At 42.7% G+C, this 19,658-nt stretch overlaps 1 protein-coding gene across 1 annotated transcript; it reads right to left on the reverse strand.

Moving 5' to 3' along the window:
* Nucleotides 1-165: 165 nt before the first annotated feature.
* On the reverse strand, nt 166-19,083 carry afg3l1 (AFG3-like AAA ATPase 1). The gene is made up of 17 exons (XM_084396361.1): nt 19,039-19,083; nt 18,595-18,913; nt 17,799-17,889; nt 17,631-17,725; nt 16,142-16,291; nt 15,298-15,372; nt 15,094-15,218; nt 9,845-10,115; nt 9,509-9,646; nt 6,018-6,171; nt 5,778-5,885; nt 3,733-3,858; nt 3,401-3,511; nt 2,439-2,554; nt 2,157-2,357; nt 1,651-1,845; nt 166-1,323 (listed from the first exon to the last, which is right to left on the reverse strand). Exons 2-17 carry the CDS (start codon nt 18,706-18,708, stop codon nt 1,099-1,101), a joined length of 2,295 nt encoding a protein of 764 aa, XP_084252487.1. The 5' UTR covers nt 18,709-18,913; nt 19,039-19,083; the 3' UTR covers nt 166-1,098.
* Between the last annotated feature and the right edge of the window lie 575 nt (nt 19,084-19,658).

A 19,658-nucleotide genomic window follows, 5' to 3' on the forward strand; every position in this document is an offset into this window, starting at 1 on the left:
GCCAATTAGCTCTAAATGGAGGCAGTGTGGTACAATTTACTTGAACAGACATGATAGCAGGATTCAGAGGGTTCACGTGATCTGCAGTTTAAGAGGTTCAGCCTTCGGTCTAAAGAACGGTGCTTTTGCCTGAGCACAAGCCTCTCATAAAGAAGATCCACAAACTTACACTGGGCTTTTATTCTCTTTAACAACCACAAATAATAGTAAGATCTGTAGCTCACATCATCATAGATAGCACCGATTCTGAATGTTTCTTGGCTAAATCTCACCCATCTAAAACGGGAGTGTCCCTGATGAACAGAATGTGATAAATCATCTAGCTTTGCCCTACTTCTGCTGATGTCAGTGTAAGGCCTAGAAATACAATATAACAAAACACTTTTAAATCCCGAAATAAAGATATGATCTTTTTGTAGATTAGACGCTGTAAATATAACCCTGATGAAGTGGTGAATTCATACATATGTGTACAAGGATCAAAATACAAGCTGCATAAATGACCTAAATAAAGGGTAAGAAAAAAAAGGTGGAAATTGGTCATGAGAAAAAAATAAGGTCTGTTTTTGGTGCAAGAAACCCTGACTAACATTGTAAGTGTTGAAAAAAATGTTATATATATATACGTAAATTGTATGAAAAGGACTCATTTAATTTAAATAACTTCTTTTTCAAAACATTTTTTTCTTAGAACACACAAATGAAAACTGTACAAATACACAGTTGTTTCTTCCACTTCTGTTAAGAGGAAGAGTAGATAAAAGGATAGAATTCAGTTTATGATATAATGGCAGAAATTAAAGGATAAAAGAAATAACTAAACGGATGAGATTCTGAGTTGCTGATCTGTCATAAAGAGTTTGTGGTGTCCGGTGTTAAAGTTTATCCAGCATAGCTTATGGCGACATAATCTTTGCATTAAGGCATTTCAAATTCAATAAACGTCCCCTGCTTAGAATTAACAAGGGAAGTGAAATGCAAATACCAACAAAATTCACAAATCTTTTCTTCAGCCCAGAAGACTCTCTTTTCACACAGTTTCCACAGTAAGGCAAGTATCAGAGGCAGGTGGAAAGTATCTTGAGGGCGGTGTTCATTTCAAGCAGCCTGTTTTTCCTGTGAAGCTGGAGGCTCCTCCTGGATCTCTCCTCTCTCTTGGTTCCAGTCCTTCAACCCAATCGGAAGACTTGTATCTTCCTCGAAGCTGCCAGTGCCCTCCACAAAATCCTCATACGTGGACTTCTCGTCGAACGGCCTGGGTCCCAGCAACTCTACCATGTCAGCTTTGTCTAAAACTTCTTTTTCCAGCAAACGCTTTCCAACCTATTCCCAAAAACAAATGCATATTTGCATCAACCAACCAAACAATCAATAAAATGTGACAGAGCAGGTGACCTTGAAAGCTTAACTTCATTCAAATGACACTGAAATCTCTTAGTATGAACTAAAATCTCTGCTTTGTGGTAGAGCAAAGCTGAAGATTATCCAGCTATGCTGTAATATTTAAAGGAAAAAGCAAGTAGATGAGAAAAATAATGGGACCAAGGACTGAACCCTGAGGCACTCCACAGCTCACTAGCTTTTGTAATGGCCACTAGTTATGCTTCACTCCATTTAAAGCTGCAAATCCAAGCTGCCAGTTGTTCTCACCATCTCCACCTGCTCTCGTTTCTCAGAGACGAGCTCCAGTGTTCTCTTAAAGGCCCGGTCCACCAGATTTCTGACCTCCTCATCAATGAGCTCTGCCGTAGCCTCGCTGTAGGGCTTCTCCAGAACCATCTCTCCTTGCCGGGGCAGGTCGAATGACACCTGCCCCACTTTCTCACTCATGCCAAACTGCACAATCTATGAGAAAAATTGTCAAATAAAGATAGTGTCAATCAAAAATTAAAACTATAGCCAACCCTAATAAGCGATCACCAATGTTGTTCAATCATTGCATTAACAATTATTTTCTGAAAACAGTCTAATGATTGTTAAAGTGATTCATTGACTATTCTGAATGTCAGTTTCAGCTCTACTCAAAATGGACTGTTCCTATATTGTACATTGCTTTGGATAAAAGCTTCTGCTAAATGGAAAATATGCTGGAAAATCAGTGCATAATGTCGCTATAGCAAATTACGTAACACACAAAGCAAGCACAATCTCTGTACCTGAGCGTACGCTGACTGCGTGACCTTCTTAAGGTCGTCTTGAGCCCCAGTCGTGATCCTGCCGAAGAACACCTGCTCGGCCACTCGCCCGCCCAGCATCATACACATCCTATCGAAGAGCTGCTCCCGGGTGTATAAATACTGCTCTTTCGGGAGGTACTGTGCATAACCCAGGCCTTTACCTCTAGGAATTATGGAAACCTGGACCACGAAAATTTCAATAAAACAATTTACAGACGAATGACTCAGTTTAAGCTATAATCCTACATTTAGGGCCCTGACCTTGAGCAGTGGGTCAGCATGTTGGAGAAACCAGCCCACCACAGCATGTCCTGCTTCATGATAGGCTACAGTCTTTTTCTCAGTGGGTTGTAACACCTGAGTCTTCTTCTCCAGCCCTAAAAAACGAGAGCACAAAATATCAATGAGTAACAAATTTTTTATTTTTTTTGGATAGTTAAAGTCCCCCTCTAGTCAATTATTGTATCTCTTAAAGCTCAACTCTGATCACCAAAATGACATATTTGATGTTTTTTTCCTTCCTTTATGCCTTAAAATGTCTTGAATGTAACTCGACACCCTTGCCTCATTTAGTATACGCAGTTCTATGAATATGCAAATGAGTCCCGCCTCCACTCACTCACTCACTCACTCACTCACTCAGCTCAGAGATCCACTGGTTGACGATCACACGTTGATCTGATTGGTTACAAGGTAGTTTGTGACGTCAGAAACACCAGCGATTTCAAAGTGTGTTTTTGAGACTGTCTTTGGTTCACTGCAGTTTTAAGGAGGAAATACTCCTTAAACACCACATAGACATATAAACTACATTAAAAGCTTGATTTTCACCACAGGGGGACTTTAAAGATGCATAAGCCAACTCAAGAAATAATATCCGCAAAGCTTCAGCTCCACTAAAGAGGACAGAATTATTCAAGTAAGGTCACATCCCTACTTTACATTATCTGAAGGAAGGAAGCATGTAGATTAGAAAACGCATGGGACCCAGGACTGAACCCTGAGGTACACCACAGGTCACTGCTGCCGTCACTAATATCTCTGAGACATTATACGACTGCAGTTAGAGAGACAAGGCAGGCCTCACCAATAAACTCAATTACTCCTGATCTTTGTTACATCCAGTGCTGTTATTTTGGCTACAGATCTGAACATGTAGATCACGAGCATCAGTCTTTGTGTTAGTAGGATCTTTGTAAGATATTCTGCATTTCTGAGCTCACCTCCGATGACTCTGTCGATGGCCTGCTCAAAATGCTTAACACCGATGAATGCATTCAGATGTCTGGCTGCAATGAGAGCTGCTTCATTACAGACATTTGCAATATCAGCACCTGGAGGAGAGAAAATATTCTGTCTTTATATAGCAATAACTCAGCAGTATTATGGCAACACTTATGATTTCTTAATTATCATATCAACTACATCAGCCTACTCCCAAACATGAATTTCTAATCTGTAATTATCATACAGCATATAATTTTCCTGCTTTGTCTTGCACATTCACTCTTTTCAAAAGGAAAATTAGCATGCATGCAAGTCGTTGCTTGCTCACCGGTGAAGCCAGGCGTGGCGGCGGCCATCTTCCTCGCGATGGCATCCCGGTCCAGACTGGGGTCCAGTTTGAGCGGCCGCAGGTGAACTCTGAATATGGATGCCCGACCCTTAATATCAGGAGGTCCTGAAGGATCGACAGAACACAAACCTTAGACGCTCTTCAGTTGGACATGTTTGTTCTAAGCAGGGATGCCACCATATCGGTATCGCCCGATATATGTTCATTTTTAATGTTATCGTTATCGGTCCGATAATAAACTTTGTCTGATATATTAAAGCTGATAAATAATGGATTATTTTCTTCAGCTGAGACACTTCAGATGCGCACTGTTCAACATGACGGTTTTGAACTGCTTGAAATATGTTGGATAAAAAGGAAAATACTGTACAGCGCAACATGTGCAGCGCAAGTCTGTCATATAAGCTACATAAAATTATAATGATAACCTTATAATTGTGTGCTTAGGACATGGCTTTTAATGTTGAAAATTTTGTTTGTGTAATCAGGCACTCAAAAATTAGGATTTAGATTTATTTGCCAATATATCGATTATTGTCTTTTAAATATAAAGAATTATCGTATCGGACAATGTTTATACCGGTGCATCCCTAGTTCTAAGCCCATGGCACAATAACTTTATTAGTGGTCGACCAATATCATTTTATTATGCCAAAAGCTTAGAGAGCAGATTTCAGATTGAATTCACCAAAAAATAGTAAATAACATGTTGCAATTAATTTAAAATTTATCTGACAATATTTAATTTGTTACAAAAAGCAACTCTTGATTCTGTAATCCTATTATAAACTTTTTTTTACAAATAAAGAAACCGATAGTAAAAAAAAACACTATCTGATAAGTCTGTGCACACTAGGAATCATATTTTCTCATTAAAGTCCAGGTAACACTAATAAAGCACACAGCAAATATGACATGAACATGACAGTTAGGGTTGCAAAGGGGCGGAAAGTTTCCGGTAAATTTCCATGGGAAGTTAAGCTGGGGAATTTTGGAAATATTCATTACCACGGCAACCGCTTGCTCTGAAAGTAACTGTACACATAAGAGATGGATAGATACATTTAAGGTTATTTCTATTCGTTAGAATATTGATATATGAACTTGTTGTCAAGTAAGCCCCGTTGCGAGCATGTGCGTCTCTAAACTTTCAGTGTGCTGCACTGCTCTAGTTGACTTCTACTACATTTCTGCAAAATGTAAGTTTTTTAGCTCTTACAATGAATATGTTAGCCTTAAGATTATGAATAAGCTGGTGTATCCAAAACAATGACAAAATTCACATGTAGGAGATATAAGCATTCAAAACTCTCACTTCTGCTAAAATGGATCACGGATTTTTATGACATCACTGCGGACTTCAGCTTCTCGTCACATCTTCTGTCCAATCAAATGCTCTCTAGAATCTAAAGCTCCGCCCCTTCTGCTATAAACACCACCTGGCCAAAGCCAGCGTTGACTGACACGTCATGGAGCAATATGGGTTGGAGATGTGTGTTCGGTTGCTCAAACGCTCGAGTTTTATTCAATTTTCCAACTGTACGTTGGTTAAGAATGAAACGGCTAGAATTTATTCACAACTTTACTATTGAATCCAGCGTATCAACAGCGCTCGGACTCGCTTCCACGGTGCCGTCAAGTACGGCTCAGCCTGTGAGGGAAACTAAACGCTATTGGCTATTTGAAAAGGGGGAGGAGCCATTCAATAAGTTCTGCCTTAGCTTCCTGTTTCAGTGGAGATTACGTTAACGCATCAAACAAAGCTGCGCGATCCAAGGCACTTCAGTGGGGCTTTAAACAAAGACTGTAAAATAATGTAGCTCTGTGATGTCAAAATAAAAGTTCAGGTGCTGTGAAAAAAGCCCAACACTTCAAACACTTAAACAGAAAACTGAAACCGGCCGTGACGATATATCAGGCGACATAAGGACAACAGTTAAACAGGAAAAAAAATTAAATAATAAAAATCAGTCGATAATTCATATACTAAAGCAGTGAAGAGAAGTAAAGGGAAAAGCTCTTACCCAAGTAAATCTGTCGGTCAAACCTGCCAGGCCTCATCAGTGCAGGGTCCAGCACATCCGGCCTGTTCGTACCGGCCAGAACTACAACATTGGTACTTGTATTGAAACCTGTAAAAACAAGAAAGTTACACTGTTGATTTGGTATTTTTCAGGTTAAATACAAGTCAAGATCTCAGCTGAGTTTATACAGATCAAACTCTGAGTAATATGCATCATTATTGAGTTGTGTGTGGCACGCACCGTCCATCTCCACCAGCAGCTGATTGAGTGTGTTCTCCTGCTCGCTCTGCCCACCGAAGTTCCCTCCGCCCCTCTTCCTCCCCACCGCGTCGATCTCATCGATGAAGAGGATGCACGGTGCGTTCTTCCTCGCCATCACGAACATGTCTCGGACCTGCAGAGATACACACACCACAATCATTTCACGCCACTGGGATTTACAATCATTTGAAACCAGAGATGCACCAATACTACATTTCTCGGCCGATTATTCAGAACGATATCGGCCGATGCTCATACCGATACCGATAGTACTTAAGGAAAAAAACAAAATCTCTCCCAAATAATGCTGCAAACTATACAGGGAACCCTCTCATTTAGTACACTATAATATCAGAGGTTAAAATTAAACAGCTCTTTATTAGGGGCCAAGTCCCAAAGGGGCTGAGGCACCTATTGTATCTGTTAGTTTTCTTCTTATTATTATTCTTCCGCCAATGGAAGTCTATGGCAGCCCTATGAACCGTTAAGTAGGAAAATGATGAAATTTAGCACACTTGTACATATGGTCATGAAAAGTAATTGGACCAATTTTGGAGTCTCTAGGACCAACTCTATAGCGCCACCACCAGTTCAAAAATTCAACATTGAAACGGCTGTAACTTTTGAACCCTTTGATCCACAGAAATGAGACATAGTACACCTGATTGATCTCATCATGCTGATCACAAACAATATCATACATTAAGACTCCGCCCATTACAGTAGTGGCCATTTTGAAAAGTACAGTATTCCGTTTTTTCGCTACTCCTCCTTCAAAATTGGTCCAAAATTGTCCAACATTTGCTTAAATGATCTTCGGGCCGAGCCGCATAAAAGTACTGTCCCCGATTTTTGTTTATCTCTGATCAAAAGTAATGACGTCGCAAAGTTAACAAGGTCGACCTAAAATTGGTTCAGTGGCTGTATCTCGGCCAAACTTTGGTGAATCGAAACGAAAATTGGTACGCTTCATCGGAAGCTTGATCTGAGGGTCCATGCAAAAGTTGGAAACAGTGCCACCTACTGGTTGTGAGATATGAGAAATGGCTATTTTGGCCAATAACTTGTGAACGGTTTGTCAGAAAATTATAAACTTGGTGTCTATCGATTCCTTGGGTCATGACGAATCCGTGGATATCGATTTTGCCATGATGGGATGTACCACGTGTCCGCCATTTTGAATTTTGTCATAATTTGCCATATCTTTTAAACTATTTGAAATTTCTTCACCAAATTTGGTATGGATCATCAATAGCATGGCCCGAAGGTACCTGAGAAGTTTGATCACAGCGCCACCTAGTGTTCCAGAGATATCATTGTTTTTTGAAAAAAACGCTTATAACTTTTGCTAACATTGTTTGAAATTTGATTTCTTTATGTCAATATATTCCTTGGCTTATGCCGATTTCAACGATATCTCATGTTATTTTTCAACAATGTGACTGGCCGGCATATTGGAGCGAATGTAAAACAGTTTTTTCGCCACTCCTCCTTCAAAATTTGTCCAAAATTGTCCAACATTTGCTCAAATGATCTTCGGACCGAGCCGCATAGAAGTACTGTCCCCGATTTTTTTGCTATACTGAAAAAAAAAAAAAAAGTTATGATGTCGCAAATTTAACAAGTTCGACCCAAAATTGGTTCAGAGCCTGTAACTTGTGAACAGTTTGTCACAAAATCTTAAAATTGGTGTCTATCGATTCCTTGCGTCATGTCGAATCCGAGGATATCTATTTTGCCAGGATTGGATGTACCACGTCATAAGCTACATTAGCATTAAGCTAGCTTAGCATGCTAATCTGGTTAACTTGCTTTTTTGTGCTTATTCTTACACTGAAGCCTCTCCTCTGCAGTATTGCAATTCACGTCCTCTGAGTGGCGCAAGTTGCTAAACCACGTGTCATGAATCCCGACCCATTCCGGTCGTGGGTTCGAGTCCTGTGTGAGAACTGTAAAATTTTGTATAAAGTTGTCATTTCAATTCCTTCCGGCTCTGCACTGCTGTTGGTGCTTAAATGCTCGCTGTGCTTGATGTACATTTAGATGTATATTCAATTTCTGATGTTTTTGTTCTTCTGGCTCCGCACTGCTGTTGGTGCTTAAAGGGGGGGTGAAACACTCAGTTTCAGTCAATCTCATGTTAATCTTGAGTACCTATAGAGTATTATTGCATCCTTCGTATCTCCAAAAAGTCTTTAGTTTTATTATATTTATAAAAGAAAGATAGGCTGTACCGAGTCTTTCCGGAAAAAAACCGAGCGGCTGGAGGCGTGCCGTGTGGGCGGTGCTAACGCGCCGATAGCTAACAACACAGAGACATTTGAAGCAGTTTGTCTATGAGTTTTACTCACCGCCTGCGGTTCCAACGCACGACCGTGAACCTTTATCGTTGGGACTGCCAAATCCGGCGTCGAACTGGGCCTTGTTTATAAAACAATCATCGTCGAAATGCAGGGAACAAACAAAGTCCTGTGACTGCAGCGAGCACAGCGCTGAGGTTGCTCTCTCGCTCTGGTGGTCTATGGGTGCGCGCGCGCCCTTCCGGGAGAAGAGCCCTTAGGACCGTATAAGGAAATTCCGCCCCATCTGACGTCACACAGGCCCATACTCGAAAAAAACTTTCCGAAACTTGTGACAAACCGGAAGGAGTATTTTTGGTACAGAAATACTCCATCAAACGTACAACTTAATTTTTGAAACTTTGTCCATGTTTAACATGGGAATCCAACTCTTTAACAGTGTAAAAAACTCAGTATGCATGAAATAGCATTTCACCCCCCCTTTAAATGCTTGCCGCGCTGCTGTGCTTAAAGTACTTGCTGTGTTGCTGTACATGATGTGCTTGCTGTGCGCCATTGCTTGTTCTGCTTGCGGTGCGTTTAAGGGCTTGGCCCCTGTATCGCTGCTTGCAGCTATATTTTTCAAATATTATATTTACACTTTTGAAGTGTACATTTTGACGTCTTTCCGCGGTTGAAACACAGATTGAGTGATTACATGATACAGATTGATAAGTTGTACTGTATCTTTCAACATATCTTCTGATATTCATGCATGCTTTTCTAGATATAATTTGTATTAAAGTGGAAGAAAAGACTCTTGAACCGAGGCGCTACAGCGATCTGTCACATCACAGTTAAGAGCGTCAAAGCACCATTTATTGTTTGAATATCATGATAAATGTACAGAATTTGAAAGTTGAGACTTTGTTTCTCATCAGAAGGAACAGCTCTGTGTGATTATTGGATGAGAGGCACTACAAATAATGTTTGATGAAGGGAAAAAACGTAGAACTGTCCACCCTGGCTTGAGCTACGGGTGATTCAGAGGGTCAAATTAACGTCGCTATTTTTTAACTGTTATTGTCGCATTAACTTGCACAAGATTCAACACAAAAGAGTGCTGGTCGATAGCTTTAATCAGCCGATACATCGGTGCATCTCTATTTGAAACCGATAGTTCAGACTTACTCTGGCTGGACCGACGCCGACGAACATCTCGAGAAACTCTGAGCCGTTGACCGTAATGAAGGGAACGTTAGCTTCTCCGGCGGTAGCTTTAGCCAGCAGCGTTTTACCCGTTCCTGGAGGACCGGACAGCACAGCACCCTGAACAAACACACAGGAGGATCAATAAACACACAGGAGGATCAATAATCACACAGGAGGATCAATAATCAGATGATCAATAAACACACAGGAGGATCAGGATCATTGATCAGAGGATCATCAATAATCAGATGATGATCAATAATCAGATGATGATCAATAATCAGATGATGATCAATAATCAGAGTTGGCTGATACCTTGGGGATCTTGGCCCCCAGGTCCTGATACTGCTGAGGGTTCTTCAGGAAGTTGACGAACTCCATGATCTCCAGCTTGGCCTCTTCACACCCGGCCACGTCCTTGAACTGGATGTCTATGTTGTCCTTCATCATCTTGGCGGTGGACTCGCTCATGCTGAAGGGCCCGCCCCTTCCCCCGCCCATCCCTCCTCCCATTGGCCCACGCCGCAGAGTGAACAGCAGGAAGCCAATCAGAAGCAGCGTGGGAATGAAGCTCATCAGGAAAGACCTGCAGGAAGAGGAATATTAATATTACCATTAACATAAACTCTAATACATATTATATATATAACTCTAATATATATATACACACACACACACACATTAATGTGGAAAAGTCTTAAGGGCCGTACACACCGGGACGAATATCGGTGCGCATTATTCGCCAGCGTTTTTCAACGTGTTTTTTGTGTTCACACCCAAGCGATTTTCGCTGACGATGAGCCGAGTGAACATGCAAATTCATTCCCTGATATTAGATGGCGCTTAATGTAAAACAGAAATACCCCGGAAAGACAATTAAGTGAAATGAAACTCACCATCAAGGCACATTTGCTCTGCAATACCACTCCATAACAGTTCTCTTTTATCAAGATTTTTGTAGTCGCTGTCGTGTTTGTCATATAGTTCTTTATGTTCCGACACCAACGAGACCAGCAGCAACTCTACATTCATCTTGCCTTGCATCTTCCTCGTCTTATTTCTTCCCGGCAGTGTAGACGCTACTTGGCGTATATCTTCTTCGCCGTTACGTATGTGTGCTCGGCAAGACCGTTTTGTGTTTGAGCGCCCCCAAGTTGTGTTTTACTGTAACTTCAGAAGCTCCAGACACGTGAGCAAAAGCGCCAATCTCATTGGTCGTATAGTTTTTGACGCGACGCATCAAACCAAAAAAAAGAAACCGAGGCGTTTTTTAATTTTTTTAATTACGCTTTTACGCGTGGCATTTTTCGCGTCAGTGTGCACACTCACATTGGCGCCCTTTTTTGGTCACGAGGCGTTAAACATCGGCGAAGATTTTAGTTTGCACAAGGAGTCTGACGACAGCCGGTCTGATCTCCTCATCATCAGCGAGTCCGTCTGGGATTACATGAGGAAACTGAGACTAAATCCAGAAGAACTGCGGCAACGTCTTGAAGAGACTCTTGAAGAAGCCGTCCTGAACAACTGTGTGCAAGTGTCTCTGGACAGCAGCGGTGTTAAACACAAAGGCTGCTCACACAAGATATTGATTTGATTTAGTTAAAGGTGCTATGTGTAGTTTTTCTACTAAAATGAATCCTTTCTTTATTGCCTGTGTGTGAAGGGGTTGTAATCTCACATTAAAATGATCCACTTGGCGGGTTTTGCTATTACCTCTGAAAGCAAGTGTTCCTATTTCCATGTGAAGGCTCCGGGTTGGATTTACCGCGAAATCCTGCATGCGCGCTCCCGAGCCTCTCGCCTCGTCTACTGACTTTGCACTCAACAGCGACAACACTGCAACTTGACATGGAGTCTGCTAACACTAATAAATTACCTGCTCCCAGGACAACACAGACTCCAACACAAACTCCACATAATGATAAAAAACAAAAAAAAGTTTTATCTGCTGAAGCTCGTCAGGCCAAACGTGAATCGGATCAACTTCGGACGAAAACACGGATCAACATCGGCAGGGCTTTATAGCAGGGTAAATTACAACATATATGAGACATGAAATGAATACAAAAGACTGTTCCAGGATAACACAAAGTAAGTGCTTCAGAATGTTACTTTTATTTTATGTACTAAATCTCCTGTCTAACGTTTGTCATCCCACTACTATTATATTGTTTATACTACACAATTCCAGACACATTCAGTACAGTAATGTTACTTACTACGGTCTTACTGTTGTACTGAAATTGTTCAGTGTAGTTCACTAACCGTTTTCATTATCTTACCGTAAATTTACCTGTGTAACACCACATTACATAGGCTAAAAGCAGTCAATGTAACGTTATCATGGTACGAGCATGGAGCATTAGTTCAACGTCAAGCTGATAAAAGTAGCCTATTATTGTCACAGTGCAGTGGGAGTTTACCTGAGTTTCCAGCATGTTGTGTGATGCTTTCTCCGGTGTGTTGCGTCTCATAGAGATGCGCGGATGGGCTATTATTTCATCTGCACCCGCATCACAAAACTCACCATCCGTCCGCCATCCATCCGCACCAACGTTTTTGACCAATTTTCAAAACCGCACCCGCCCGCCATCCGCTGATTGGTGTATACATATATTTTTTATTTGATTGGTTCAACCACCCGCCCGAATTTAATTTAAATATTATTTTTCGTCACGTCATCCGCCCAATCCCGCGGCTGTGACCGCCTACCGCGCATCTCTAGCGTCTCAGTCTGGCCGGTACCCAGAGTGCTCACTCATGAGTTCGAGCATGCGCACGAGCACTCGCTTGTAAACGTATTGGTTGCAATCTGAAACATCACTGCTAGAGGCCGCTGAAAACTACATATAGCCCCTTTAATAGAAGTTAATTGATAAATAAAATCAATTTATGACATTATTTTTGAATTGAAATGAGATTCTTTTGATTTTTACAGAAGAGCCTAAAACTTTTCACAGTCCTGTAGATTTGGACAAGTTTCTTCAAGCGTCTTCGATACAGTTCTTCTGGATTTAGTCTGTCTCAGTTTCTTCTATATATAAAAATATAGAGCTGCACAATTCTGGAAAAATTGAGAAACTGTTTCATTACTGGATGAATCAGCGCTTCTGATCGAATCTCTTGAATGAGTGACTCGATGACGAGCACATTATTTGAACAGTCTCGTGTCGCCACCTACTGGTGTAACGATGTCATCGATACAATATTTATTTGAAGCGCCTCTTTCTTGAAGTTTCTCTCTAAAGGTGAGTTGCTCTGTTTCGATCTCTACTGTAGACATCAGTGTTTATATCTGAACTATACACTTATCCCAGAGCTTCTGTGGTAATCTGAGTGATTATAAGACAGAAATAATGATCCTGTGATGTTGAAGAGACTGAAGCTGTGTCATGATGATGTCTCTCTCTGGATCAGAACACAGATCTGGACGCCTCAAAGGTTTAATAGAAGAATCACTGTCATTTAGGACTGAGATCGAGTGAGTGTTTGAATCCAGATCATCTCACTCACACACACACACACACACACACACACACACACACACACACACACCCGTCGCTCTCGGAGGTGTCTATGACCGCTGCTCTGTGTGACGGCTCCAGACTGACACACACACACACACACACACACACACTGACCCGTCTCTCTCTGAGGTGTATCTGACACACACACACACACACACACTGACCCGTCTCTCTCTGAGGTGTATCTGACACACACACACACACACACACACTGACCCGTCTCTCTCTGAGGTGTATCTGACACACACACACACACACACTGACCCGTCTCTCTCTGAGGTGTATCTGACACACACACACACACTGACCCGTCTCTCTCTGAGGTGTATCTGACACACACACACACACACACACTGACCCATCTCTCTCTGAGGTGTATCTGACACACACACACACACACACACACTGACCCGTCTCTCTCTGAGGTGTATCTGACACACACACACACACTGACCCGTCTCTCTCTGAGGTGTATCTGACACACACACACACACACTGACCCGTCTCTCTCTGAGGTGTATCTGACACACACACACACACACACACTGACCCGTCGCTCTCTGAGGTGTCTATGACCGCTGCTCTGTGTGACGGCTCCAGACTGACACACACACACACACACACTGACCCGTCTCTCTCTGAGGTGTATCTGACACACACACACACACACACACTGACCCGTCGCTCTCTGAGGTGTATCTGACACACACACACACACACACACACACACACAGACCCGTCGCTCTCTGAGGTGTATCTGACACACACACAATGACCCGTCGCTCTCTGAGGTGTATCTGACACACACACACACACACTGACCCGTCGCTCTCGGAGGTGTATATGACACACACACACACACACACACACACACACACACTGACCCGTCGCTCTCAGATGTGTATATGACAGAGACACACACACACACACACACACTGACCCGTCGCTCTCAGATGTGTATATGACAGAGACACACACACACACACACACACTGACCCGTCGCTCTCAGATGTGTATATGACAGAGACACACTGTGAGACAACGGGTCTTCGCAGGCCCGCTGTCCGGCAAAACAAAAAAATTGGGTTCGCAAAAAAAATAAAAAAAATAAAAAAAAATGATGATGGCAATACTCGCAGAGGTGTTGGTATAAAGTGCTATTTATTTACAGTGCTCGAGAAGGGATACAGTCAACAACAACAAAAAAAATGACCAAAGGAAAAATATTCTTCAAGTAAGGAATTGCTCACGGCACTACAATTGCCTGCTCGTTCGCCAGGTTAACTGACACACACTGACCCGTCTCTCTCTGAGGTGTATCTGACACACACACACACACACACACTGACCCGTCGCTCTCTGAGGTGTATCTGACACACACACACACACACACAGACCCGTCGCTCTCTGAGGTGTATCTGACACACACACAATGACCCGTCGCTCTCTGAGGTGTATCTGACACACACACACACACACACTGACCCGTCGCTCTCAGATGTGTATATGACAGAGACACACACACACACACACACACTGACCCGTCGCTCTCAGACGTGTATACGACCGCTGCTCTGTGTGACGGCTCCAGACACACACACACACACTGACCCGTCGCTCTCAGATGTGTATATGACAGAGACACACACACACACACACTGACCCGTCGCTCTCAGACGTGTATACGACCGCTGCTCTGTGTGACGGCTCCAGACACACACACACACACTGACCCGTCGCTCTCAGATGTGTATATGACAGAGACACACACACACACACACACACACTGACCCGTCGCTCTCAGACGTGTATACGACCGCTGCTCTGTGTGACGGCTCCAGACACACACACACACACTGACCCGTCGCTCTCAGATGTGTATATGACAGAGACACACACACACACACACACTGACCCGTCGCTCTCAGACGTGTATACGACCGCTGCTCTGTGTGACGGCTCCAGACACACACACACACTGACCCGTCGCTCTCAGATGTGTATATGACAGAGACACACACACACACACACACTGACCCGTCGCTCTCAGACGTGTATACGACCGCTGCTCTGTGTGACGGCTCCAGGCCCAGCTCATAGTGCGCAGCTTCCAGGTTCCTCTCGAACGTGTCCACGCTGCCGATGTTGAACCACACGTAGCTCTGCAGGCAAACACTCCAGATCAGCGACACACACACACACACACACACACACTACTGTACAGGGAACATCATAACTCACAGCTTCAGAGGCGTCGACCCCGGGGACCAGGATCACCCGCACAAACTGCTTGTTCACCACCTCTAGACGCTCGACCTGCGCACAGAAGAGCCCGTGTCAGAGCGGTGACCCCCGATGACCTTTCACACGCAAGACAAACATATACAAGCAACGGCACACCAACACGTTGTGGCCAATAAGCCTTCATCGGGGTGTGTGTGACCTTTCACCTGTGTTCATCAGATTTATCGACCCCGCTTTCAACTAAAAATGTAAAACTTTTTATGTGTTTTGGCCATTCACTTACACGCCAGCAGTGTTATGTGCCTGAAGACGCTTATACACTTATACAGTGTTATGTGCCTGAAGACGCTTATACACTTATACAGTGTTATGTGCCTGAAGACGCTTATACACTTATACAGTGTTATGTGCCTGAAGACGCTTATACACTTATACAGTGTTATGTGCCTGAAGACGCTTATACACTTATACAGTGTTATGTGTGCCTGAAGACGCAAACTTCAAAGTGCAAGTATTTGAAAGCGGTCTCCGTGTAAACAACAAAACGTGAATCTCTGAAGGCGATGACGTCATGCTCGTGTATTACGAGTTCAGCTTATCGGGTGTCACCGCCCTCTACTGGCCTGGCAGCAGAACACAGCGCTTTCACGGAGCCGTGTGACTGGGGGTCGGTTTGACACTGGTGTCGTCTGTACGCAGAAAACTCAAAGGAAAAAATGACGTTTTAAGTATATCGTTGTGGTGTAGACGTGCCCTAAAACACACACACACACACACACACACACACACACACACACACACACACACACACACACACACACACTCCTGCCAGCGCTCTCACCAGTCCTCGGTCCAGGTAGCGATGCACGAAGTCCTTCCAGGTGATCTCTCGGCCCGGGTCTCTGAGGTAGAGGAACAGCAGGAGCGACGCGACTCCACCCGCCGTCAGCAGGAGATAGCGGAAGTCCTTATCGTCCCACGGCACGTCTCCCTGAAACACACACACACACCTCCTCAAAACACATGACCATCATCTGCATAAAGACACCAAACACCATTTCAAGAGGTTGAAAATGTAATTCTCATTTCTGTAGTGTGACAGAAACATCAATGTAAGCGTTTCCCCCTCACTTTCAGGAAGATAAAGCAAAAACAGTCATTCAGATTCCCATGTGGGGAAAAATATTTCCTAAAAAATACCTGGACATTTTTTTTACAACTTATGAATTAAATCAGTACAACAATGTATATCGCGATGTAAACTTACACTTGGACATTACAAATATACTTTTTAAATGTAAATTATAATTTCTCTGTATAATGTGTATATTAAACTGCTAAACATGACTTTTCTCTTCCTTGACTCCTCCACGCTTTCTTCGTCGACTCGGCCGTGATTCGCGTCTGAAATGTGTGCGAGTGTCTTCCACAGAGGCGGCTTCATATGGTGTAGATGTGTGTGACGTCGTGCCGTAAAGCAAGTCGTGATTCTTGCAAGATTCTGCACTGCTGGTTTTTCCAGAAGCGTTTCCCATCGAAATGACTTCGAAGCTGCTATATTAAGGTACAAATCTAAAGTGCGCCTTTAAAAATAAAATGATCATTTGCATCAAGAAACCAGAGAGGATATTTTTAGAGTTTGAAAAATCTCATTCCTGTTTCCATAGTGTGACAAACACATTAATCATGACTGCCATAACACAAATGTATTAATATCTTCATGAACATTTACCTCAGGAAAGTTATCTAATGTTCACAGTTCGTTAGTTAGCTATAAAAAAAACACCAGAGAGGAGCTTATTTACTGTTAACTAATATATATATATATAATTTTTTTTTTTTACTGCTGGTCAATGATTAATCGCATCAAAAATAAAAGTTTGTGTTTACATAATATGTGTGTGTGCGGTGTATAATTATTTTGTATACACACATACGCATGTATACACTGTATATACATAATTTATATTATATATAAATAATACATTTTTCTTAAATATATACATGCATGTGTGTATGTATTTATATATAAAAAATAATTATACAGCATGAATACTAATTTATATAAGAAAGAAAGTTCAAACTATGGGTATTGGCAGTGAAATTTAGCATTATGCATCTCATATACAGGCCTATAAGTATAGTATATCATTTATAGTCATTAACACAACTGATTTGAGATGCTCCAGAAAAAAAGGGGATTGGTTTAAATGTCATAAAAAAATGTAATGATGTAAAAATAGGCATCATACTTTTTATTTGTGATATATTTGTGTTTGGGGGGTAAAGCATGAGGCATGAGGCTCATGAGAGTTAGGCTGAGGGTTCACCTGCAGTAATCGACTCTTCCAGTCGTTCCTCCCGCCTTTCCTCCCTCCTCCTCCTCCTCCTCCTCCTCCTCCTCCCGGTCCGCTGGCTTTCCCATCTGAGGATGAAGAGGCTGTGAGTGAAGAAGACTCCGGTGAACATCATCTGTCACTCATCTAGGGTGGTCTTACCTTTAGGAGCCTCAGTGGAGTAAGAGGAGATCGGGAACCGGCAGCGAGTCCCTGTGGATGCCCCTGCTGTCAGGCGGTTCAGCGATACACACTGAGGACACAAGGAATTATGGGTCATAAATGACTGAAACGCATCTAGGAGTTACGTCACCTTGACACGGTAAGACCAAACATATGCCAAATCATCCATATATCCATCAATATACAGTAATCAACATTTGAAGTTGATCAAAACCTTTTATCAAACTTATACATGAATATTGAACAATCCGTGTTCTTGTCTTAGGAAAACTCTAATGAACTTTTCTGATCCACTTCAAATGTTGACTACTGTATATAAACACACACACATATAGGTCAGATAATGTAACAAGACCAAACAAACAGCAATGATCACATCTCACATACACACACACACACACACACACACACACACACACACACTTGATCTGATACACCAGTGTGATGAAACAAACACGTGTGTTCAGGGATAAAAACTGAGAAAGCAAGGAATTATGAGCAGGATTATGAGTCAAGAATTGCTGAAACATCTATGAGTTATGAGTTATGTCACCGTGACACGGTTATTTGTTACATCATAAAGACCAAACATACGACAAATCCTCCATGTCTCGTTACAGACACAGACAAGAATATAGGTCAGATAATGTTAACAAGACTAAACAAACAGCAGATGATTATATCACACACACACTTTATCCGATACATCAGTGTGATGAAACAAACACGCGTGCGTGCGTGTGTGTGTGTGTGTGTGTGTGTGTGTGTGTCTGACCGGCGGCTGAGCTCCAGTGAGTCCCGCGGCTCCTCGACGGTTGACGCCGCGCAGGAGAGCTCTGATCCCGCAGCGCACAGAAGCAGCGGTCGCCGCGGAGAACAGCACTGCCATTGGGCCAGAACACGGTCACGGACCCCGGTCACTCCAGACTCAGATCCCGGTAACTATCGACGCAGACCCCGGTCACTCCAGACTCAAGCGAGCTTCATTCTCCATCACAGAGAGTTGAGTAACTGCCTGCGCTCAATGACATCTCCGCCAGCAGGACCCCACCGCCCGCCTCTGTGCGACGCCTGAGGAACTTTCTGATCTATTACTTAACAATAAAGCACAAATAAAAATACATTTTTTGGGAGAAACAAGTCATTTTATTGATTAAACAAGTTTGGGATGTTATCATTCTTTTAAGTATTATGTAGTCATGGGAAAAAAATGATTTACCCTTAAACAGGCTGTAAAAGTCGACTTGGGGTCCTTACGAGGCTGTACATAACGTCAAGCCCCGCCCCGACACCGATTCTAAAGATTTGATTGGTCACGTCAATCACGTGGAAGTATTCTCTTCCTCCACTAGAAGGCGCTGAGAGCGAGCGAGCGAGCGAGAGCGACCTCCCATTGCACAGACTCTACAAAACATTTAGACGAGTGATAGTTTAAGATTATTCATTTCACGAAGTTGAAATTTGCTAGAAATTTGCCAAACACATTTAAACAAATTTAAAAAGAATGAACGACTCTGTAATTGGTTCATCCACGACTAACGTCACGCTGAGAGACAGGCACAGCTTGCGTGGAGGAGAAAAAAGACAGACACTGTTTGAAAAAGATACACTGTCGATAATGATAAGAAATATTTTATAAGATAATTACACAGCTTGTTAGATGAGGAGGGGAGACGCGCACCTCACTTTCCCTTCACAGTGAAGAGATAAATAGAGATGCTTCCTAACTGACCAATCAGAGCCAACTTCAGCATGTTAAGCCACGCCCAGTCAGGAATGTGAAATCAAATCGCATCCTCTTATGAAACCGGGAATAACCGGGAATAACCTTGAAGCAGC

The sequence above is a fragment of the Rutilus rutilus genome (assembly GCF_951802725.1).
Source record: "Rutilus rutilus genome assembly, chromosome: 23".
Taxonomy (NCBI): domain Eukaryota; kingdom Metazoa; phylum Chordata; class Actinopteri; order Cypriniformes; family Leuciscidae; genus Rutilus; species Rutilus rutilus.

What these genes read in the sequence shown, in the direction of transcription:
- afg3l1 (XM_084396361.1), bottom strand. Translation starts at nt 18,708, where the DNA reads ATGGCAGTGCTGTTCTCCGCGGCGACCGCTGCTTCTGTGCGCTGCGGG. An exon ending in TGGGGGCCAAGATCCCCAAG is followed by an intron (nt 9,647 to 9,844) that starts GTATCAGCCAAC and finishes GTGTTTGTTCAG; the next exon opens with GGTGCTGTGCTGTCCGGTCC. An exon ending in AACGAGAGCAGGTGGAGATG is followed by an intron (nt 1,324 to 1,650) that starts GTGAGAACAACT and finishes TTTTGGGAATAG; the next exon opens with GTTGGAAAGCGTTTGCTGGA.